The sequence below is a fragment of the Sitophilus oryzae genome, unplaced genomic scaffold (assembly GCF_002938485.1).
Source record: "Sitophilus oryzae breed Bouriz unplaced genomic scaffold, Soryzae_2.0 scaffold_1390_pilon_pilon, whole genome shotgun sequence".
NCBI lineage: Eukaryota > Metazoa > Arthropoda > Insecta > Coleoptera > Curculionidae > Sitophilus > Sitophilus oryzae.
The window spans coordinates 257381-283768 of record NW_022146049.1 but is presented as its reverse complement, the minus strand read 5'-3'; the positions used below and the strand labels follow the sequence as shown (position 1 = coordinate 283768).

General features: G+C 33.3%; 1 protein-coding gene across 1 annotated transcript; it reads left to right on the top strand.

The window, feature by feature from the left end:
* On the top strand, positions 1 to 25128 carry LOC115875600 (protein jim lovell-like). The gene is given in 10 exon segments (XM_030891097.1): positions 1 to 92; positions 12501 to 12733; positions 12735 to 12783; positions 12786 to 12956; positions 12959 to 13181; positions 14539 to 14640; positions 14697 to 14900; positions 22024 to 22139; positions 22201 to 22568; positions 24624 to 25128. Coding segments are annotated over 9 exon segments (1680 nt in total). The 5' UTR covers positions 1 to 92; positions 12501 to 12550; the 3' UTR covers positions 24888 to 25128.
* The last annotated feature ends 1260 nt before the right edge of the window (positions 25129 to 26388 follow it).

The window sequence follows — 26388 nt, the reverse complement described above, 5'->3', positions numbered from 1 at the left end:
TACGAGTATGGTTGTGGTGGATGTTGATCCAAAAAATGCTGTAGAGTACTCTTGAAAATACAACATCAGTGTTTAAATTAGTTCCACGCCACGTAAGTACAACTCTCTAATAACAAACAAAAAATACTCAAGTAAATCCATGTTAGGACCTGTATTGCAAACATCTGAATTATTATAGAGTTTTAAGTGGACTTCAAACACACGAAACTCACAAATAAACATAAATAAGTATTAATTTTTATCGAGTTCTATAAAGTTACTTAAACTTCCTTATGTTCAAAATTTTGACCTAGAAATTAAACAATAAGTTTTGCAACATTTTAGTTCGACTATAACTGATTTTTCGTATATGAACCTACAGGAAATTTTTAATGGACTGAACAGTTAGAAAAAAAAATTAATATGAAAATTGCATGTGTATAAATGGCACATTTTAGAGACACTTAAATACAAAAATGTTGAAGAAAATATGATTTTTTTTGACAATATTTATACATAGGGGTGACTGAAGTCATAGATTTTGGATTGGCTATAACTCAGTAATTTTGTGAAAAAAACATAATATTATAGCAATATATCGCTGAAAAGCTTAAAATGACGCTTTTTATGAAGTCAGCGGCCAACTATGGTTTCCATTATTTAAAAACATATATTTTGTCATATGCCAAAAATGACAGGCTTTGACCGCTATAACTTTTTTATTTTTTTTAGATAAAAACGAGATTTCGTATGTTAGTACCCGTATGATCGAAAAACGGCGTCCAGTTGGCTGGGAAATGACGATCGATGACATTTCCCTTATAAATCCCATTATAAAATGACAGCGATCTTCATTTCATAGCCATCGCTGACGCCATTTATTTTCGATCATACGGTATATGACATAAATTAGTATTGATTGACGTATTCAATTGTTTTCGGTTACTTCCTGTTTCACCAGAAATTACTACAACTTTTGATTTTTAAATGGCACCCTTTGTATATTTTACTACATTCGATAGAAAATGAGTCTGAATAGAATGGCATATCATGTGTCAACTTTTTGACATTTTCGCATAGGGGTTTATTCGAAATAACAAGTAATATGCGAACATAACGAAATTTTTATTCGAGAAATATCAACTGTGTTATACCAAATTATTCGTAAAAAATGCTTTTTTCAAATATGCTAATGAGCCACCTTCGTTCCATTTGAAAAATTGAGATATATGATTAAAAAATACGATTTAGGCATCTTTTAACCGTCCAGGACAAGACACTAAAAAACATTAGACGATCAAATCTATTTTTCCAAGGCTCTTTGATTAAAAGTTAACGTTTTAATACGGCCATGGCACTTTAGATTGAAATTTAAAATACAATTTTTTTAAGTAAGAATCGTTGACATATGATATTCCATTCTATTCAGAGTGTAATTTTCTATCGAATAAAGTAAAGAAATACCGAGGGTGCCATTTAAAATCAAAAAGTTGTAGTAATTTCCGGCAGAAACAGGAAGTGACAGATAACAATTATTGAAATACGTCAATCAATCACTAATTTATGTGTCATATACTAACTGACTCAAATATCTTTTTTTTTTTTTTATCTGAAAAAATGAAAAGTGCTATAGGGTGAGCCACTTTTTGTAGTCACCCACTGAAAATAAATACAAAAAAAATTCACGGCCTCCTGGATTAGAAGAAAATTTTATGTAAATTTTCACAAAATCTTACACTAAGAGACCAGTATTGTCCTGTTTATGTTTGATATTTTTACTCGTAGTACTGTTTGACTATGAAAAAATAAATTTACTTGTTTTTAAAATTACATTATTACCCCCATAAAAATTTAGAAAATCCCAGAATTATCAAATTCTGTTGTAATAAAATGCAATAACAGCAAAGTATATTTTGACATTAGAAGTTAAACCTCGTGTTCAACTTCTACCAGCAACCTGATATCGTTCGAAAACAATCTGCCGCCAAATAGCTCACATACACATATAAATCAGCTCTCGCTGTCTCTTTGCTTTAATTTTTACCCATTACGCGTTTCTTGTTTCGGTCTCCCTCGTTAGGGTAGTTTGGGGCCCCCCTTTGGGAACCCGCCACGTTGCACAGATCCTCTCTCTTCACCCTAAATATTTTCGTACGTGCCTCGTCCAATATGTCACATACGCACGCGAAGACCAGCTTTGCATGCTCGCCTTGGGCCATTCTACTAGAAAAGTCATTACGTCTCTTTCTACGTTTTCTTTGTCAAGTTTTGTAATGCTGTCTATGTAAATCATCTATCAGCTCAAGAAAACACTAAAATTCAAACATATATATCTGTATAACCTTGTTTAAAGTTTATTATTATTGAGTATATCCCCAGATCGTCTTTACAGAAGAAAAGCTTTTTCGTTTTTTCTCATTTTGAGAAAAAAACAAATTTTATAAAATATTTCCTTGCTCTAAAATAACTAATCTCGTTTATACATTTCTTAAAAATCAAAACGCGTTTCTATGGTAATATTATTTTGTTTTCATTTTTTGATAGATGGCTATTATTAATTTTATGGTAATGCCACAACAGGGACGCGCATATGGGTTATCACTGAATATTTTTCTAAAAAGCATTTACGCCACTGACTTTTCTTCTCATGTTAGCGAAATAGTTTAGGCAGTTTTAATGCCCATTACAAGTTGTCTCTTGATATTTGTCGATTTCTGATGAGGTGTAAACGCAATTTTGGTTAATTTTACCTTGATCCAAGTCTAGTAGATAACCTTTTAAAAATGTTAATATCATTAACTTGCGAAATTTTTAAATAAAGTACTCATTGATTCCCATCAAAATATAAAAAAGTTAGTACTCAAACATGGGTATGGAAATGCATAGTTTAGAGTTAGAGAATGTTAAAAATTTTTACAGATAGGTTTTTTTTGTAATTATCTTACCATTATTTTTTATTTGAAATTGCTGTAGGTTGAATTAATAGTAATAATAACTAATAATAATAATAATAATAATTAATAGTGACATTAATATAATATATTTATTCTTAATACAATATTTAAGAAATTGGCACTTCAATCAAGTTTTTTGCCTCTGGACCCTTCAAATGTAAAAACCTTTTCTTTATTAATAATTCACAAATTTTTAAATCAATTACATAAGTATTGAAATATTTTGAGAAAACTAGAAATATACCTTAGTAGAAAAGGACATTCTCCGAGAATGTATCGTGTACATTCGTGACTAACGTATGGCTTCCGTACTTCAAATTTAATAGAAATTTTGATCGTTTAATTGTTTACATGATTTGTGTGATGGCCATAAGGGTCATTAGACGTTTCCATGTTATACGTTCATTTTTATTTTCATCCGAAATAACTCAATTTTAGTTTTCGTGTATTATGAATTCACAGAATTATGCTATATGCCTGACTATATTATTTGTATTCTTTAAGAATGCAATAAGGAAAATTATAAACAATTTCATTTCAGATATTTTTTATTCTTAATACAATGTATAAAGAGGAAACCAGATGAATGCGTTTTAATCAATAATTTTCTTTATTACGCAAAAAACTGGTACTAACTGAAAACATAAATGACTTCAGATGGATATAAACAATTTGATGCTTTATGCTATTACTCTCTCCTATTAGTGGTTTGATATTATTAGATTAGATACATGGTGGCTCACTGTCCCGAAAATGATCCATATCAGATTCACTACATTTGAGATTTTCACTCTCATCTTTTTTACTTCATTATATGCCTGTTTATGGCAGCATCTCTCTTATACCGTATGATCGAGAAAAAACGGCGTCCAGTTGGCTTGGAAATGACGATCAATGACATTTTCCATATAATTTTACATGTAAACTGATAGCGATCTTCATTTCGTAGCCATCGCTGACGCGGTTTTTTTTCTCGATCATATTGTATATCTTATTATACAGTATTTCCTCGGATAGTTTTTACAACAGGATTTTTTTTTTAAATATAATTATTCTGATTTCAATCGATGATGCTTATTATTAATTATTTTTTAATTTCCTCCAAAACAATATGGAAGTTTGGATAAGTATAAACGGGATTAACCATTTTAGAAAAAGCAATATAATTTTTCAGTTGAAGGATTATTGAATATAAATGATTGTACTGATGCATCAGTTGGAAATAGAAATTTAAACAAAAAAATTAGTTAATAAACTTGGATTCTGAATAGAAAAAATATTTTGATAAAAAAAATTAAGTTGATAAAATAAAGTTGATAAAAAGTATCCATTTAACTTACTAAAATATATAAGTGTTTTATTCAAATATTGTAGAAATAATATATTACGTTGTTTTACATCATTCTGTGTATACCATCAACGTATAAGGTAATATTCTATTCATACCTTCATAATCGAAAAAAAAATGATCAGAGATCGTTTGGGAAATGAACATAACTGTTCAACATTTGTATGTAAAATTCTACTTACATATATGCTGTATGTCATCAGGTCGTCAGTTCCAATGCAACTAGACGTCATTTTTTCGACCATACTGTATAATTCTGTTTCAAAATAACATATGATCGGAGAAAACGGCCTTTAAATTGTAATGGCATATAATTTTACATTATAAAATGTCTATACCTATGTCACAAATTTGTGCCTATGTGGTGGATTCATCTCTCTCCAAAAATCCTCTATGGGTATTTCCGGCACTGCACTGCAAGAAAAATCTACAAAATAAAATAGTTATTTTTTGTAAACACTTCTGGGCGTCAAACCTAAACGGACACTGCTTGTCAGAAGTTATGTTTACAGTAATAAAAATTTGCCTAACAAAGAAAAAATGCTTAACGTTTCCGGAAAGTTTATCTCTTCCGTCTGTCGGAAGCAAAAAAAATACAAAGAATAAAGAAAAAAACTATTTAAAATATTTAAATTCAACTCTTTGAGAACACTTTGCTTTTTTTAAAACAGATACGTCTACAAGAAACCGTTGACGTTCTGTTAAAATGACATTATGTCAAGTTAAACTTCAAAATTAACAATTACTACCTGATGACAATTATTTAATAAAGTAAAACCAAAAAACATAAAACTTTCTGTATGATTATTTTTTAAATTTTACGTATGTTACCTTTTATTTATGTTATGTTCTTTAAAATGAAAGAAGCGAGTTTGCCATACACATTAACATCTACAGATGCATGAGCAATACATTTATTTTTATTAGATTGAATTAAAAAGCCTCTTTTTGTTTTTTCTTTTAAAGAGGCTATCGCTTCTTTCATTATAATTTTGGCGTTATTAAAATTTATTCTGTGCCCTCTGTCCCATGAATGCCGACAAATCTTAGATTTGTGAAAATCTCCCTTTCTTAAATAATGTTTATGTTCTTTAATTCTAACATTTAAGAGGGGTCTAGATGTTTCATCATGAATGTAAAATTTATTCTTTGCAGTGCAGTGGCGAAATACTCATAAAGGATTTTTTTGGAGAAGTTTTTACTTATAGAATGACAACGGTTTTATTTGATCGTATGAGACCGTTAAAAAAAAATAAAAAATTAATTATTTTAAAATATAGAATTTTGTAATTTTGGGAGAATTTAATTGTAGAGAAATTATGTTTAAAATGTGGGCTATATACCATTGTTGTATTCCGCATATGGTTAAAAAAAGACCAAACAAAAATCTTAAGTACAGTATGTCCCGGGATTCTTGTTACAAAAGGAAAAACTTCTCCATTATTGACATTTTGAGAAAAATGCACCCTTCGTAAAAATGTTTGCTTGTTCTAAAATGGCTAATCCCGTTTACACTTTTCCAAATTTTAATACCGTTTTAGAGAAAGTTAAAAAAAACATGAAAATATAGTTGAATTTTAGTCTAGGTCCAAAAAATCAAAAGGCGTTTCTATGGTCATATCATTCTGATTTCATTCTTTGATATATTGGTATTGATAGAATTTTAATTAACATCATATTGTTTGCTGTTTTAAAATGTTAAAGAAGCACAAATTTATTAAGTTCAATTATACTTTTGGAAAAGGGTGATAATAATTATTGAAAATGTGTCATAGTTTAACAACAGCAAAAAAAAATGACAAAATGAAATCGAAATGATATTACCATAGAAACGCCTTTTTGATTTTTAGGACTATGAAACAATTTCAATATTTTCATTTTTTTTACATTTCAATCAACAAGAACAATCGTTCAATATTTTCATGTTTTTTTACATTTTCTCTAAAACGATATGGAGATTTGGAAAAAGTATAAACAGGATAAACCATTTTTCTTCTTCTTCAGATGCCTATCCATTCACTGGATGTTAGCGACCAGCCATGTTGAAACCTGTCTCTATCTCTTGCGGTGTTTATAGCTCCTCCTATAGTCTTCAGACCGGTCCACTGTCTGATGTTTCTCGCCCATGACAGCTGTTTTGTACCTATTCCCCTCTTGCCTTCTATTGTGTTCCTAATTAGGAGGTCTTCCTGTTTTTAATTATATTTATTGAAGTTCTCTCTCCTTCTGCATCATATTGAGTACTTCTTCATTAGTTATCCCTATCGGTCCACGATATTTTCAAGAGACGCCTGTATGTCCACACATCTCAAAGGCTTTTAATTTATTTATAGTATTAGTTTTCATGGTCCACGCTTCCAGCCCCATAGAGCAGGTGACGGACCATACAAAGCTAACTTTGCATATCGTAGACGCAGCTGCAGTTGGATGTCTCTGCAGTTCAGTACGTTTTTGAACTTAAGAAACGTTGCGCGCTTTTTCTATTCTTGTTCTAATTTCTCGCTCAGGGTTCAGGTTCCAGTCAGCATGCAGTCAACAGCCAAGATACTGATATTTTTCCACCTGTTCTATAAGTTGATTTTCTATGCTGAGGCTTCAGTTGTCGCATACCTTAGTTTGTCACGGCTAATGCTCATGAATTTAGTTTTATTAGCGTTGATGTTTAATCCATATCTGTTGCTAGCTATATTTAGGCGGGTACACATGTCTTGTAACTCATTCCTATTGTTTGCTGTGGCAACACGGAGTCATCTGCGTATATTAGGATAAAAGCATTTTAGAACAAGCAAATTTTTTTTATGAAAAATGCATTTTTCCTCTAAATGTCAGCAGCAATAAAAAAGTTTTCCCTCTTGAAAAACAATCCGGGACATACTGTAGGTTACTTTGACATGAATGAAACCTTTCTGAAAACACTGACCACCCTGTAGCAATAAATGTGAGCTCATTTCTTGTAAATATTATGCAGGAAAATGTGATAAAGAAACACATCGTCCAGCTCTCTTACTTGCTTAGAACTATTTATTAATTATCCATAGTTATTACACACCCATTTTACCACACTTTATCATACCTTTTGATACACTTTACCATTTTTCAGCTAATATTCTCCGGCAAATACTTTCTTCTGCACAGCATGCGATTTTCTGCATGTCATTAGAGACGCTTTTTGCTCGAAATTATTAAAATTCGTCACATACCTGCATGCAAGGCATGTTCCCTTTTTGAATGTTGGCGTTTAAGTTATTGAACTTCACTTGTTTTTATTGTCCTACGATTAGGAAAGATAAACGTCGGAATAACGTGAAAATGAAAGGCTTTTAGCATAGTTAGCGTTCAGGAATTAACTGGTTTTTCTGTATGTGATAATAAGTTTGCGTGTTTGAGAACAGGATTCAATTAAGTCTTAATATATACTTTTTTAACATGATCGTATTTAATATTTTCTAACTGGAAAGATAAAATATTCGATTGGGTAGTCTTTTTATCATAGATGAAATAAAAATTTATTATTTATATTTCGGCGGTAGAGAACTGACTGGTTTAGTTTTTATACAAAAACATTGTACACAACTTGAATAAGCAGTTATGTTTTAAAAATTTTCTTTTTAGAAACAGGAGCGCCGGACTTAACGAAGTTGCCGCCCTTGCGGCTAAAAAAAAAATTGCCGCCCCTTAACATTTTTTAATTAAAAATTACGGATATAAAAAAACATTTATTTGAATACAGGACCAACAACAGAATAGACCGACAGATCAGCACAGAACATAAAATAAATATTAAAAATATTTATATAAAATGACAACAAAATGAACAAAAAAACTATAAGGTCTTTTATAATAGCTTTATAAAGGTTTCCCTACGTACTTTTTGTTTGCGAAAATTATCAATTACTTCTTCGTAATTGATAGTTTTTAAAAGGTCGACCTCAATATAATAAACTGCCAAATGATTTAGACGTTCTGTTTCCATAGTGGACCGTAAATGAGTTTAATACGTTTCAATGCGTTCAGCAGAACAGTAGAATAGTAATAAAAGTAAGCATGTGAAGATTCTTAATGCTATGAAAGTATTTGGAAACGGGTCTCGAGTGTTTTTTTTATAAATTACTTTCTTTAAGAAGCTCTCTTAGCAGATGGTTTTGTTGACTTAATGCATTTTATAAATTCACGAAAATGTATTATTAATTCATTAGGCATTGACCCATCTAATTCATTTGATAACAGGTTATTAAATGTCTGACTTATCGGTAATGTCGTCAATACTTAAAGTGGACAAATCACTAAAGAAACCAAATTTGGTTGAAATTGTAGGCACTTTTCCTGTAGGAAATTTCAAGGATTAATTTATCAATAATAACATTAAATACATTTATCCTAAAATCGTCCCTAGCGTCAGAGTTTCATTATCACTGGTTTTAAAATGTCGTTTCCGTTTCACTCTTTATCTGGCGCATATTCTTTCTCACCGAACAATTCTATGGCCCTTCTTTCATATTCCTCAAATGATTTAGTATTATCTAAATTTCTAATTTCAGAAAAATATTTTCCAATGAGCTATATAAATCTGCAGCAAGTTGTAGATCAATATCCACCAACTTTTTATTGACCGCATCTAATCTATTTAAAACGTCTGTCCAAAATACCGCCATAAAACCCATTTCTAGGCTTTTGAATTGTTTAAGGAGACTAGAAGCATCTATCCAAAAATATCCTTATGGGTTTTTCGCCACTGCACTGCAAGAAAAATCTACAAAATAAAATAGTTATTTTTTGTAAACACTTCTGCATTAAACCTAAACGGACGCTGCTTGTCAGAAGTTGTGTTTACAGTAATAAAAATTTACCTAACGAAGAAAAAATGCTTAACGTTTCGGAAAGATAACATTATAGAAGCATCTAATCGGGTTTTAGGCTTTTCGGTATCGTCTTCAGAAATTGACTCCAACGTGGATTTTATTTCATTGGAAGACAAAGAATAGTGATTGGCAAGCTTCATTTCGTGCAGACCAACGTGTTTTTGATAAATTTTTTAATGTTTTTGAATTTATTTTTTTATATTCGAGTTATGTATGTATTTATTAACTAGATGCATGGCACAATGCAGTAAAAAATAACCCAAGCGAATTATATATTTAAACAACAATAGTTAAGTAAATAAATATGTAATCGGTTAAGGCTATATTCGAAATATTTTATGAACAAATAAAAGTTAAAAAAAAAGATAAATATTGTGGTATGGCTCAAAAGTTGCCGCCCCTCAAAATCTGCCGCCCCAGGCCCGGACCTAGTTGGCCTAGACCTAAATCCGGCACTGAGAAACAGGTGTAAACCTGTTTAAAACATCATTACTTATTTTAAACTCGCTTAAACAGGCAGCAAGTGAAAACATATTTTCCTTTCAACTATTTGATAGCAAAATAAAACACTAATTCACCACAATACACTAAAGCACTCTACTTTTAAACATTGAACACGCGTCTCGCTAACCATGTTAGCCAACTATAATAGTTAACCAATTTTTAGAAACGCGCATTCAGTGTTCAAAAGTAAAGTTTTTGATGGTCTTCCCACGTTGCAACACGTGGGCCCACGTGCGAAAGAGTGTACACATGAGATATGGGACAGATGGATGGCGTGACGTGAGGTGGCATGTTGCCTAGTGTGTACGTAATACATGTAACTAAATTGAAAAACTTACGCACAGATCTTCATGACGTGGGGTAGCACGGCGCCGCGCGGCGTGGCGTGGCGTGTTGGCTAATGGGGTCCCGGCATTAATCACTTGTCAATTAAAAAAATATACAATTAATATTGCAAATTATATTTTATCCTCTCAGTATCTCTATTTAATTTTTTGATTATGTAACGAGCACTTTGTTTACTCACTTGTTTAGTCGAACTGCTTGAATCCATTTGTGCTTTTGATCAAATCGGTGCGAAAAACTATCAAGCTATAATTCGGGAGAGTTGAATATCCGGAAAAGTTGAGTTATTGAATGCTATTGCACCCAACAACGCCCTAATCACGCTCTCCTTTACGCGTTACATTTTTTAGTCAATTTTATTAACATTTGAAATTGGCACAACACAACACGACTCCTAGTTCGAATTCTTTCTCACTTTTTTTACTACCCCCCTAAACAGCGTTACGTCACACAAACCTCATACCTGAATGTTTTATAATCTCAATAACTGCACTAGCAAAAAAACTAAATAATAATAATAATAGTTCCCGTATATAGCGTTTAACGCCTTGGGAGTAGCAAGGTACAACTTGCCATGCTAGAGCCGTTCGGTATACAAGGAAGGTAATGTGGCTAGCACTACGCTTCAACCGCCTATTATTACCTCCGGATTGTGAATCCCAAGTACTCATTTAAGGCTGAGTCGACCTAGGTACCCAAACTATTTTTATTTTAATAAAAATAGTCGGCTGATGAAATGCCGGGTGTAGGATTCGAACCCATACCTTGAAATTGGTAGACGAGAGCCTGTATTTCTACGCCACCGGGCACCTGCAAAAAACTAAAATACTTAGATATTATGACAAAGCCGCGATTTCAATATTATTTTAATGCAATCGACATGAACTGTGTACTGATAATTTCTTATTTCTTCCGTTGAAGCGCTGCGGTCGGAATTTGTTGAAATCAATTGCATGGTGCAGCCTATAAAGCTTGATTTTCATGCATCCGTTGTCCGACGATACGTTGATACGATATTAATTTTATTGGTAGAATTTAAAGACTTTGATTGGTTAGAAAATAACGCAGGTTTTAAATTTATTGCATTTTCATGCCTCCGTTTATCGGATATACGTTGGTCTTATTTTATATTTTCGTTTCCATAACGATTTTGCTATTTTACTTATATTTTTATTAATGTTAGATTAAATTTGTCAAAAAAGTGTCAAAACGTCTGTTATCGTACATTGCCTGGAAACTTATATGGTAAAATTTTGATAAAATAATTTAGTACTCACTAAAAACACGATATGTCGCTAGTGGTAGGAAAAATAATTTTTAGAGGTTACTAGTTTATTTGGTTGCCTGTGATATGCATATACAGGGTGTTTCCTAATTAATCTAAAAAATAAAAAATCGTTAGAAAACGGCTTAAGGCAGGCTCTTAATAAGTATATTTATTTTTTTCTCGGCAACCGTTTGATGAACAAGGAAAACTCAAAAGATCAATTTTGTTGAAAAAGGATGGCCAGTCAAGAAAAAAAATATATTTTCTTTAAAAAAGCAGTAGTGTACTATTTATGTTAAGCAAAATATCGATTTTTTTTTAATTTTTAACACCCTGTAGATCAGAAAGGAAGTACTTTAGACCCAATGGTTATATAAAAATTATTTTAAGAACAGATGAGGAATCACACCACAATTTTTTAGACTAATTAGGAAACACCCTGTATATTGTCAACTTGACAATGATTGTTGATAAATCAAAAAATATCTTTTCTGTGAAAAAAGCCCGATTTTCGCAGGAAAAATTTTGGTTTTTATTGAATTTGGGCCTGCGTCTGCAAATACCCGGTATGTTGTTTAATATTCTGTCTATCTAAATTTTAAATATCATAGTCAGAAATAGTTTTATTATTTATTAACTGTAAAAATGGTATACTTATAGGTTTTATCAAATATTGTGATTTACTTTCTACCTTGTAGTCAAAATTTATATTTAATAAACTGTAAAATATATATATTCTTATGTTTTATTAAAATTACTCTGATATACTAATATATCAATGTAACTTTAAAACTAAATCCTTTGAAATCAAATATAAACATAAAAAATATTTACAGCAGAAAAGGCGAAGGCGCTGGGTTAAACGTAGTCTCTACTAAGAACACGGAGGGGCGCTTTGGCCCAAAATTTTACTATTAAGTTTCATATCTATCTTAATAGAAGATTATTTTCTTTTATCTATGGTTATCGTATGAACGGGTCCGTTGACGGGCTGAAGTAAAATATTTACGGATAAAAAAAGTGGCGCGAAAACGCTATGATCAATCAGCGCACCGTCGGACCATCGTATCAACGTATAACGGATGCATGAAAATCAAGCTTAAACAAGGAATTTAAAAAAAAAACAATACATAATATTTCATCACTGAAGGGCTCATATAATAATATTATGTCAAAAGCCAGAAAATACTCAAAAGTAAACGTATTTCGCCTGCTTTCTAAACTAATAAGTCCTTTTGTTCCAGATATTCCTCGAAACATGGTTCATGCGTGACGACCTTTCACCAAAATCACCATGACCCAGTCCCACTACTCGTTGCGATGGAACAACCATCAGTCTCACATCCTAGCCGCCTTCGAAGCCCTCCTCCAAGCCGAAACCCTGGTCGATGTGACGCTGGTCTGTGCGGAAACTTCGGTACGCGCCCACAAAGTAGTTCTGAGCGCCTGCTCGCCATTCTTCCAGCGAGTGTTCTCCTGAAAACCCCTACAAGCACCCCGTCATCGTGCTCAAAGACTTCTGCGGCTGGAAGTACAGGCCATCGTCGATTTCATGTACAAAGGCGAGATCAGCGTGGTGCAGGACCAGTTGCAGAACTTGATCAAAGCGGCGGAGAGTCTGCAGATACGAGGCCTGGCTAATCAGGATCCGTTTGGTGTGGATAAAGAGTCGATAAGTACGGTGAATCATACGCTGACACCGTGAATTCGCCGAATGATTACGACAGGCAGTTTTACACTAACGGAAATAAGTTTCCGGATGTGAGTGCGAGGAATCCGGTGGAGAGAACGTCGCCGTTTTCGCCTATAGGGAACAATTACGATGCGCCAGTTAAGCTACCTCATATGCCCAGGCTCTCGTTTCCTGATGCGCTGATTCCACGGTCCGAGTGTCAGTCTCCCATCCAAAGAAGAAAACAATTAAAGTATGTATATTTTTATATCATTTTTTGTTATTGTTTCAAATTATGTTTTTACCTCTAAAAGACGGTGGTACTGCTCTTATTTTAAGTTTTAATCCACCTCAAGTTTGCTTATTAGAGATAAATAATTTATATAGTTCCGACGCATTTCTTTCAATGACAACTTCAATTCCTTGTAAGACATTTTTTTAACCATAACCATCAACGATTATGACCTTGTAGGCTATCTTATTTGTTTAGTTATTTAGTTTTAGTTGTATCATAATTATCATTATCCTACTCAATGCTATTAATTGGAATAGTTCTTAAACATTATGAGGCTACACTAGCTCTTCCACATACCCTCAAGATACCTAGATAAGATATTACGCACGTAGTGGGCGGAGCTAAACAGAAAATTACTATCCGGTGACGTCATGCGCGCGGAGAACAGATTTGCGACCGCCAAGGATCTTATCTAACCTTCTTGTATCGTCAGCATGAGAAAAATAATATGGCGTTATTATTACATAATAACTTACTTAACTAAACATACTTGGTAATATTTGAGGGGTAGTTATATCTCCTTGGAATTTGACTTTCGAAAAATCCGTTTGCCAAAAATAAGCTTTTTATGTCACGCAGAATCGTGGTTAATCAATTACCCAACTTTTTGGAACACCCTGTATAATTTTTTAAAAAATCCTAAAATATGTAAAACAACAAAATAAAATAAACGTGTTTAAGGGTTTTTTTCTGAAAAACTCACCGGTTTTTAAATAAAAAATATTCTAATATTTGAGGGGTGGTTTCGCCCCCTTAGAATTCGAGTTTCGAAAAATCCCTTCTTACCGAACCTCTGCACCCTAAAGTCAATCCGTTTTCCAAAAATCAGGTTTTTACGTCTAGCGCTTTAAGCAGGATCAAGCAGGATCATCATTAATCAATGACCAGATTCTTCGAAACACCCTGTATACATTTTTTAAAAAATCTTAAAATATATAAAAAAAAACAAAATAAAATATACGTGTTTAAGCTTTTTTTCGGAAACTTGACCGTTTTTTAAATAAAAAATATTGTAATATTGGAAGGGTGGTTTCACCCCCCTTGGAACTGGAATTTCGAAAAATCTCTTCTTATCGAACCTCTACACCCTAGAATCAATCTGTATGCCAAAAATGAGCTTCTTACGTTGAGTGGTTTGAGCAGGATCGTGATTAATCAGTGAATCAGTCACTTAAGGATTTTATATATTAGTATAGATAATAAATCCAACCAATGATTTTTTACTCCAAACTTGCTATAGTCTTTTTTCTAAATTAAGGTCTTAATGTTTTACCAAAATTACCTCATTTTGATTACTATTTTGTTACTATTCTAGGCCTAGAAGACGTTCTGGAGAAATGTGCGGACCTCAAGATCTAACCACCGGAACTATTAAAATCCGGATCACCCTGTCCAGAGGAAACGGCCGAGAACCTTTGCATCAATAAAGGAAAGAGGAAAACACATAATAAAGGACGAACCCCTGAAAACCAGTACGCCGGAACCGAGTCTGCGCAGTCCGGAATTGGATTTAAGTACCCAGGGAAATGGTAAGGAGTTTAGATCATCGCCTATATCGTCGGCACCCCAGTCTGTGATGAATTTGAAGCAGGAAATCGAGAACCAATCACCGTTAGGTTTTCCACCGATGCCAACGGTTTCGGCTTTAGCGATGACAAATCCACATACTAAATGTAAGTAAAATATCTATGAATAATCGGCGGCGCTCTGATTGGTCATAGAGTTTTCGCACCACTTTTCATCCGCAAATTTTTTATACCAGCCCGTCAACTGAAAAAGATCTTACAACAACGTACGTTTTGACACTTTTTCGACAAATTTAATCTAACCTTAATAAAAATATAATAGTACAAGAGCTAGCAAAGTCGGAAAAACAAGAATTTTAAGAAAGCTGATTTTTTAATATATCTTCTGCTTCTCCTGACCAAAGTGCGGGCCGCCTGGCTACCGGCAGACTACTGCGGTCACTACTGCGCATAAGAAAAAATCCAGCGGTGTCAGATCTGGTGACCTAGGTGGCCATCTATGGGTCCCCTCCTACCAATCCACTGCTCTAGGTAATGATTATCCAACAACTCTCATACTGGGCGTACATAATGCTCCATCCTGTTGGAAGTGCAGCAAATGCTCATCCAGAAAAATATTTCCATTGGTGTCCCTTTGATTTTCCACCCCTCACGAGTTATAAGAGGTCTATAGCTGTATCTAACATTTCTGCATAAATTTCACCATTTAGATTTTCATTAATGAAGAGAGGACCGATGATATGATTGCCTAATATACCTGCCCAGACATTTATTTTTTGAGGGTATTGCGCCTCTCTAATAATGTGAGGATTGATGTCGCTTTGTTGATCATGCCATTTAAGTAAAAAGTGCATTCGTCACTGAAACAGATATTCTTTATTAACCTGGGCTGAGTAATAATCTTGTCCGTCATAATTTTGCAAAACTCAATACGTCTGTCCGGGTCATAGTCCCCTAATTCTTGAGTAATTAAGAGTTTGTATGGATGTAATTTGTGAAGCGTTAATACTTTCCTGACTGACTCACGCGACAGTCCAGTTTGATCTGCAACTTTACGAAGGGACGTAGTAGGAGTCATAGCAACTTCACCAAGAATCTCAGTCTGAGGGGCTTCATTGAGCAGTCTTGGCTCATTTCTTTTCTTATTGCAAACAAACCCTGTTTCTTCAAATTTAGCTACTAACTCACGAATATGTACTTGTATCTAACATTTCTTTCACGATATATTTCGTTGAATGCGGCCGCCGTTCTTGCAAAGCAGCGATTTTCAGCTCCGTAAATGAAAATCATTTCTATGCGTTCAGCAATAGTGTAAACCATTTTAAGAAACAACACTAATAAATGAAAACTATTAAAATTGTTTATGAAATTAACTTTCACAGCTTATTTTACTGATTCTGGAAGAACATGAAATAAATAATGAACACCAGGAGTCGGAAAATAAAGAACAAGTACCTACTTATCATTTGTTCGAAATATTAGGAATAAGCAAAACGAGAATGTTGTTTTTGAAAACGGCATAAAAATTAAATTACTTCATGTTTTGTAGTGGCGATATCGAAGACAAACATTTTGTTCTATGAGGCGGTGAATGCAATCCGTTTTAAAATTAGATATTAAATACATTTCATTCATTTGTGAGGTTAAGTATCACAATTTTGACAAAATAATAATGCAGTTTATGTAGAATTTTATAAGGAACACAAATATGGTAAAAGAAATAGGGGTTGCCATTTAAAATTTTAGGGGTAGGTACGCTGGGGGTCAAAGGGTTGAAAGTAACACGACAACAAATGCCTCAAAAAATGTCCCCCTTGATATGTAAATTGACGTATTTCGCCAATTCTATTGGTTGAATTTAAAGATTTCGATTAGTTAGAAAATTACGCGAAATACTTTTAAACGAACCTCGTAGATTTATTTAGCTGCTCCTCGAGCAAAATATTTCGACACGATGACTTGCCTCAACGCAGCGACTTTCTGTGTGATGTTCGATTTCGTAAAAACGATGCAGTCGATTTTTCTAAAGGCTTGTTAACACCACTCGGTTAATAGATTATGCAAATGCGTCTTCGGAATTCTTGACCAACCAACCAGCCCATTCTTAATCGAGTTGCAATTTTATTACGATAGAGCAATTTTTTTTTTGCCTTTTAATGTTTGGTGCGGGAAACGATGTTGATTGATTGGGTCAGTCCATTGTTTCAAATTATTACATTAGTTTGTTTAAGGTGGTGAAATGTATGTTGGTGCATTCTATGAAATTCGTTCAATACAACAATATGATGTATTATACCTTATCTCTCTCTCTCTCTCTCTCTCTCTCGATGTCGTGACTGACTCGTAACTTCTTTGGAATGCCTCTATTTCCCTTTCTATTTTCTTCTTCCACATTTCTTGATTTTCAGCCTGGTGAAACGATACGTGAAGGGGTCGGTCTGTGACTTGTTTGATTTGATCAGACCATCTCATAGGCGATCGACCTCTAGTTCTATTTCCCTGTACTTCTCTCATCACTATGAGCTAGAGGTGGGAATTCTAGTTCCTTGGGAGGAACTAGTTCCTTAGTTCTAGTTCCTCCAAAGGAATAGTTCCTTGAACTAGGTCTTTAGTTCACAATAGTTCCCGACTCACATTGACATCCCCCTTGCTTGCTAATGCGTTTCGTTGTCAGTCAGAACTATTCACAGTATGATCTGTATAATTTTTATAATGTACGGAGATATAACAAGACGTGTAATTGTGTATGTTAAAAACATATCGGTAAGTTTTATTGCAGATAATAAAATAAAAAAGAAACTCAAATCAGAATTTAAAAAACTATATCACAAATCAATTGGAGCAAATATTACAAAAATTTTACGAAAAATTGAATTTTCCTCACTTCAAGCTTTTTGTTTTTGTCTAAAAATTCATAATATCTACTTCGTTTTATAAGATATTTCTTAATTTTACTTTTGGGACCTAAAGTGAAACATTCCCATAAAATATTTAAAAAATAAACTAAAAATCAAAAACAGTACCTATCCACGACAATTTTCTGTGGTAATTACGCCGGCTGTGGAAATAGACCAATAAGGCCGAATCCATCGTAGTCGCCTTGTATTATATCTCGGATCTGCCGACTGAATAGATTCCCGTGAACTAGTCTTTTAATTAGTTCCGCTATGTCCGGATCTGATAACATACGGCTGACACTCTCCACGCCTGCCTAGCATTAATCGCGCTGGCCCGATCCATACGTAGACTAGTCTTTTATTTAGTTCCTCTAGTTCCTTTAGGTCCGGATCCGATAACATACGGCATGGCTGGCACTCCCCACACCTTCCTAGCAGGCTAGCATCAATCGCGCTGACTGATCCAAACGTAAACTAATCTTTTATCTAGTTCCTCTAGTTCCTTTAGGTACGGATCCGATAACGTACGGCTGGCGCTCCCCACTCCTGCCTACCATCGGGCTACGCGCGCTGGCCGATCCGTCGCCGCCGCATATAATTATATGTCGGTCACAGTCTCGATCCAGAATAGGTCCTGAGGAACTAGTTCCGGGGTCGAAATAGTTCATTGGAACTAGTTCGTTCACGAACCACACACCTCTATGAGCCTGTCTGCACGTCATTTCCCGCTTTCGCCACGTATCAAAAACACCTTCATCATGCATAATGATGATAGTCTGGTGGTTACACTTAACTCTTCCAATATCGACTGATTAGAAGGGAATCTTGGTGAATCCAGGGTGTAATTATAATTCTAAGCAACTCCTGTAGCACCTCATCAAGCCTAAAGAAATCAATATTTTCGTTCTTAACTCTTTATCTCCACGACTCTGAGCCATATGAGAAGATTTGAAAGACCAACGTATTGAAAAGAGCAACGTATACTTTATTTAGGCAACAGCTTTTTATATCTTCTATTCACTTCTCTCAACCGATCTCAATTAAGTATGTTGTCAGATTGAGGAGCGATCGACAACGCATAACAATAACAATGATTTAAATAATTGGTAGCACAGTGTGATATGACCTTAGATTATTGATTGCCAGCTACTGATGTCAAAACAATTGCAAAATCATACCAATTCATTAACTCTTTAATTTTTTGAGTTCCTTTTATCATCATCACTATTTTCAGCTTATTCAACCATTTCTAGTTATGGTGTAGCCTTCCTCATATGTTTAGGTACTCTCTTTGTTGTTGGACCCATTGTTGTGTGTTGTTGGCTATGCGGGCTCAAGTTATCCCTGCTAATTTCCCAATATTATGGTCCATCTCAGGTTTGGTCTGCTCTAGGTCTCTTAATTCCTCGCGGGTACCATGCTGTAATTTTTGTGGTTCATCTGTTGTCCCTCCTTCTTGCCAAGTGTCTTGCCCATTGCCACTTGAGGGATTTGATTATGTTGATGACATCCTGGATCTGACATCCTGGATGACCTGGATCTTTTGTCGTATCCACTTTATTCTTTACGGTCTTTCTTAGTTATCCCAGCATATTTCGTTCCACTGAGAGTTGTGAGAACTGTAGTTTCCTTATAATGTCTGTTTTGTGTCCAGGTTTCGCATTCATATGTCGTGACTGGTATTACACATTGTCGAATGTTTTCTTAGATAAACCCGCATTCTACATTTGAATATGATTGAGTTTCTCCAATAAGCAATTCCATTAATTAAATCCAGTCTCGAGCCAAGAAGTCCTAAATATGTATTATATTCTTCTAATATTTCCAGTGTTGTGTTATTTATTAGAATGCCCTTTCTTTCTACTAGTTCGTTGTATGATTATTTCGTTTTTCTGAATTCATTTGATATCCTACCTGTTGCTGGTTTAATTTTGGCATTTGTGCTTGTAGTCCTTCAGGACTATTGGCAATTAGGACTGTGTCATCAGCGAATTCTAGATGGTTAAATCTTTAAAGAATGCATCCATTTTTTTCATAAAGAGACTCAGGTGAAAGACTCAAAGTCTCGGTCTCAACATTTATACAATATTAAACTGTTACACGTGCTTCGCTCATATACGAGCATTATCAATACAATTAAATCAATCCAAATATATCGTTCACATTTTTAATTAAACAATTGAGGGATTCATTAGTTACAATTAAAACAACACTGACAGGAGTGTTGTTTTAATTGTAAAATGTGAACGTGTATTTGGATTGATTTTAATTGTATTTGTCTGATGATGCTCGTATATGAGCGAAACACGTGTAACAGTTTAATATTGTATTAACGTTGAGACCGAGACTTTGAGTCTTTTTTCTACTTTTTTAATTAGATGGTTAAGATATTCTCCATCTATTTTTAATCCTTTGTTGGTTCAGTCCAGTTGACGGAAGATTTCTTCTAATGTTGCTGTAAACAGCTTTGGGAATTTCTCATTTGAAACTTGAACTCTTGGTTGGAGTATTTCTTATTACGTTGTAATAAAACTTTAAAAATATTGTGAACTTCAGTATATTAAAAAAGAAGAGATAATTTAAGGTATTTTTATCAAAGAAATACATTAAATTTCTTTGATATCGAAGATATATATTTTAACGTTAAAGCTGATTACATATCTTTCAACAGAATAATGTAATACTACTGAAAAAAGTTTCCATGATATAACTACTAATTCTGACAAAGTTGCCAACTAATTTTATGAAACTACGTGTAAACGAACTTTTAATTCGTTATAATGACGTGTATCACGAAAATAGGAATTTTTATCGAATCAAAAATTCATGCGGCCGAAGTCTTACACATTAAAGAAATGTCCCCGTGTGATTAGACGGTCTCTACCGCTCGTAATATATCTGTACTGATAAATTTTATTTGTTAATATTAACGTCGGAATCGGTAATATCTGATATACATGCACAGAATATGTCTAATTACCGTTTATCGAATATTTATATTCGTGAGTTTCGTCTAATCAATAAGTCAGAAATAAGGAAAATTACCCCTTAATATTGGTTGAATATTTAAGGGACTCAAAAAATACTCATTAGCTTATACGACTTGGTTTCTCCATATATTACGGACATCCAGAGGTTCGATTATTCAATGCAATTGTAGGTTTGCATTGGATTTCAATTTATAGAAACTGCAAATTGAGTTTATGATAGAATATTTAATAATTATTAGCAATTAGATCCGGACTTGTGAGTAATGATTGGAAATGGATACAATAAAAAATTCGAATTATTTTATTAAAAATTACTTATCAAATCAAAATTAAATTAACTAGAGTTATCCTTTAAAGAATCTTTTGTGACTGCATCATAACTTTGGTACATACGTCATATTTTCACATTGTGTAATCACATCCTAAAATACGACTAAATAACCCAACCTGGCCATTCATGCATTGAACACTGCATGTTTATATTAACATTTCAAAAATTCAACTGTACAAATAACAGCGTATTTTAGGTTTCTGCATACTTTTTTTCCATAAAGTTAAATCGTTAAAATGCCTTATATCTATCAAAAATAGTAGATAAAATAGTACCTACTTTTACCGCAAAGGTAGATTAATTGATACTTTTGAACAGCGAGGATAGGTTAAAAACTTTATTTCCCTTTTTCTAATGTTTTAATTGCTTTCCATTTTTGAAAATGTTGTATTTCTTTCATAAGCGTTATTCGATGACGAAGTAGTTTGATATGGCGTTTGTCGTCTCAGCCTGAATATCTGTTGGTAATTTACTTATTTCGTTTTGAGCCATTTCGGTTCAATTCAATCAGCAATCGACACGAAAGAGAATTAAAAAATATTGACTAAAACTGGACAACTAAAGAGACACAGCTTTATTTATTTGTAAATTACATAGAAACCAACGCCAACCCAGGTATCAATATTTTTTCTACTCCCAATAAATTCTGAAATAATAAGGTCTGAATATTTTGAAAAATACTGAAGGTGTCATTTAAAAATCGAAAGTAGTAATTTCCGGTGGAACAGGAAGTGACCAAAAACAATTGAATACGTCAATCATTCCACTTATGTCATACACTAACATACCAAATCTCGTTTTTTTATCTGAAAAAATAAAAAAGTTATAGGGATAAGCTACTTTTGTGAAGCACCAGGTATAAAAGCCGAAACATCGTATAAAATTTCAACATTAAACGTAGTCAACATAACATCAGAATCTACAAGTATATGGTGAACTAATAAGTATAATAGCTTCTTGTAAACCTGAAGTTTGTTTTAATAAATAAAATGTTTCCATTATTTTTTTTTTTTTTTTTTAATTTTCTGTATATTTTGTTTATTCTTTCAGTTTTTAACTCGATTCACATCTAGGCCTATTCCCTCCTGGACTAGACGGTTGCAGAAACCCACTTTTCGACATGGGCGATCCGAGAAGCGTCGTGGACACTCCCATGTTTGCCAAAAAGAAACGTACGCACTATCCCAAACCCATTTAACGAATTTATAATTAACTTTAACCCATTTATTCCAGTGGGGAGACCAAAAGGGCAACATTCGGCACCGAGAGGAGGCCCGCCCAGATCCTGGACCAACGCGGAACTAACCGAGGCCCTGCAGCACGTCTGGAACAAGAAGATGACGACCAGCCAAGCCTCGAGAATATTCGGTATACCGTACAACTCGCTCCTGATGTACGTTCGAGGGAAGTACGGCAAAAGTCTTAAATTGGAACAGTTGAGGAAGGATTGTATAGGAGGACCCAACCCTCCTATGGACATGTTGAGCTCGTTGGGAGCGAATAATAATAATCTGGCGAAAATCGACAGGGAACCGGAACAGATGCAGCCCAACGCGAGACCGTCGAGTACGGATCAGGATCAACAACCACCACAACCATCTGTAAGTGTAATTAGTTATATTGATATTGCAAGCTTTATTTAAATTGTAGTGTTTGTATTTGAGTGGTTTGTTACAAATTGTGCAAAGTATTTTTCACCTACTCTTAATAAACAGATTATGGCTCATTGCATAAATAGGGTGTAAAAATATGGTATCAAACTTTAAATATAATAATAATAATAATAGCTCCTTTATATAGCGTTCAACGCCTTGGGAGCAGCAAGGCACAGCTTGCCACACATTGTTCGGTAGGTGGCGCACGCCCGGCAGAAAACGGAAGATGTAGAAACAGGCACTTAAAATTACTTGACAGCGCTATTGCAACCAGAACTAAGATCCATAACAGTTTTTCTGAGGAACACCCGCGGTTTTATTTCATTTGATACTTGGGCCCAATAAGGTATTTAATATAAGGGTTAAACATGTCGGTACCTTGCTTAACATGTTGAACACTTGCACATTACAGAATTGGTTTCTACTGAGTTTAAAAGGTAAACAGGAATTTTACTGTGTTTGTTACAGCCTTTGGCCTAGTATCTAAAATTGCTGGTCTATTTTAAATATACAGTTATTTATAAATAAATAAAAAAAAAAAAAATGTATTTTTTAATAAATGAGCAGATTCAATGTTTTTCAAACTATATCAGGGATTCCTATACCTATATGGCACAGATTTTGAATAAAAAAAAAAATTTTTTCTATAAAATGGCAACCAAGAGGGCTAGTGTCGTCAGGGTAAGTTTCTACTGACAATTAGTAGCTATTATCAAAATCGAAATTAGTTTATAGCCTCTTTATTTAAATTTATACCAGCTTACTTTATTTAATTTAACTACAATAGTTTAATAAATAATATTTATGCCATCGTCGTATTTATGATTCTATGGAGAAAAATGAAGAAGCAGTTCTTTGTTTTATTTTACGACAACCAGTTATTATAATGGATTTTTCTATAAAAGAACCTCAATTACGGCAAATCTAATTTCTTCACCTCCAACGGCAGTTTTCTGCCTCATTAGGTTTTTTATAAACTACACACTCTGCGAAATAGGACAAGTAGTTTTTCAACAAAAGTTTTTTTTTTCGTTTATCAGGAAGATTCCTATTTGGATATCTTTAAGCATAACCTCTTGAGGCTAAGAAATACCTTCAGCCACAAAATAAAATCACTAGTAACATATCCATTCGTTCCGCCATGCACCAGCCGGCAGCAGATACGGTTTTATTTTCCTTCATAAAATAAAGAATACTTATTATACTATTGTGGGTAAATTTAGTAAACTGTTTAAATAATAATTCCATAAACTAATGTCGATTTTGAAAAATAGTTACTAATTTGTTACTAAAATTGCCACAGACGATACCAGCCATCCTGATTGCCATTTTATTTAAAATCGCTTTTATTCAAAAATCTGAGATAAATAGGTATAGGAAACCATAAAATAGTTTGAAAGAAACACGGAAGCTACAACCTCTTTGCTTCGACTATTTAAAAAAAAATGCAGGGTGTTGCATTTGAACAAAGTTTTTAGTAAAATAAATCCTAAAATAGATCACCAATTTTGCACCCTGTATAAATTTAAGCAAGCAATATTTTCCAGTAAAGTTTATTTCTTTACCTTTTTAAACTCAGCACAAGAATTAATTTAAAAGTAAATGTACAGGGTGTTAATAATCAATTCCTTTGCAGCATGCATATATTTAAATATCTTTGGGAATATTAAAACCAAAGATTTTAAACATATTTAACCCTTATAATAAATGCCTTTTTGGGCCCAAGACTCCAAAAATTAAATTAAATTTTTTTTTTTTTTACGTAAAAAATATAACTTGGTATGGATCTAGTTCTGAGACATCCTGTATATTTCAAAATACTCTTAAATTGCAGTACATTGCCTCCCCACATATACCATAAAATATTTTGTTTCTATATTTTCCGTTTTCGTATAACTCAACCGAGGCTATTGAGGTGCGCCATCCTGTATATAAAAAGCACTTCGAAAAAATCGACATTAAAAAAACAAAAAATTAAAATTCACTATCCCCCCTTTCCAGATGTTCTCCCCCTTCGCCCACAACTTCTACCCCGATTTCGGCACGGGCTTCCCCATCCCCGTCAGCATGATCCACCTGCTGCCCCAGAGCGAGAAGAACCGCACCGAACAACAGAACGCTGCCTACGGGCAGACAGCGCCGCACGACGACGACCAGCCGAAGCAGCAGGCCAAAGACGTGGAGCAGGACGAGCAGGAATTGTACAGGCCGCAGCCGATGGCCGTCGACAGCAGGGAACTGGTGCAGCAGAACGGGCAGGATTGAAACAGGTGGCGCTAGTGGTTAGCTAGCGCGCTGCTTCTTCGTTAAGCGGGTAGAGGGAGTTACTTGCGTGTTTTGCGTTCGTTTTTTGCGTTTCGGATGGGTTTGTGTAGGTTCGGAGAGGAGAGTTATGCAGGTATCTGTTTTATTTATTGATTTTATTGATTTGAAGTAAAGAATTTATTGAAAATAGTTATTTAAACAAAGTAATGTTATCATAGCGAATTACATTTTTTTAATTAAAATATAATAAATTGTATACATATTATATCCAGTTTTAGCTTGGTATTTTTAAATGCTCAAACATTTTAAATTAAAATTCTAATCGATGAATAACAATAGATGATGCAGCCACTATCATACCGTTGATCTATTTAGAAAAATTCCTGATTGCAGTGTGCCTAGTTAGTACCAAGTATCGATGGTTTGAGATATATGCCAACCAAACGCCTATTTTTGTATATTATTTCAAATAGGCATAATATATGTTCAAAAAGGCTTTTTTTACAAAGCCCAACATTATTTACCATATTCAAACCAAAAATAATGGATTTATATTATTTAAATAATTTTTTTAATTAATTGTCTTTTTTCCTTTTCTTTCTTAATTTGTCTTTATTTATTTTGCCTTTTTATTGCTTTTTTTCTTTATTTATTGCTTTAATATAATTTTTCTTTACTTATTACAAATAAATCAAATAATTGCAATGACATTATTTTGTTTTGTTTTAAACTTGTTCGATTTTATTAATTTAATTGTACCAGTTACTATTTTTTTATAATAAATCATATCAATAAAAGAGATACCTGCAGAACACTTTGTGTCCGAATTTTAATGATTACCGTTATGGAACTATTTTTATAAAAGAGTGTAGGTTTTTAAACGTGTTCTGTTTGATTGTTGATTTTGTTTGTGTATAGTTATTGAAAATTGCGTTTCTACTTATTTTAAAGAGTCTTTGCTAGACTAAGATACTTATTTGTATGAAAAAAGGCAAAAATGTATATTGAAATATAATCTATTTATCAGCAAAAGTTTAGGCGTGAATATTTCCGGAAAAATATTTAAAAAATTAGATTTTTAAAAAATATACATTTAGTAATATTACCTTTTTAATTTACGCATATTTTGTCCTTCATAACTTTTTTCTATTTAAATTTAAGTATTTAAAAATTGTCTCGATTTATTTTATTTTAAGTTTGTGTTCTATATTAGGTTATTTATTTACTAACTCTTTCCATTAATCTTATTAACTGCTTTAACGATATTGGAACTACTTAATTAGTTTTCTTTGATTTAAAACATTTTCACTGATATTTCTAAACATTATCAGTTCCAGATTTCTAAACTAACTTTATAAACCAATTTTCTCTTAGGGAAAAATTTATGTAAATGTTTTTGACAAGACAATACATATTGTTAGTTCATTTTTGTTTTTAATTTTCAAAGAATATATCTCGATTATTTTTGACTTACTGAAAACAGTAAAGAGAAAAAGTGTTT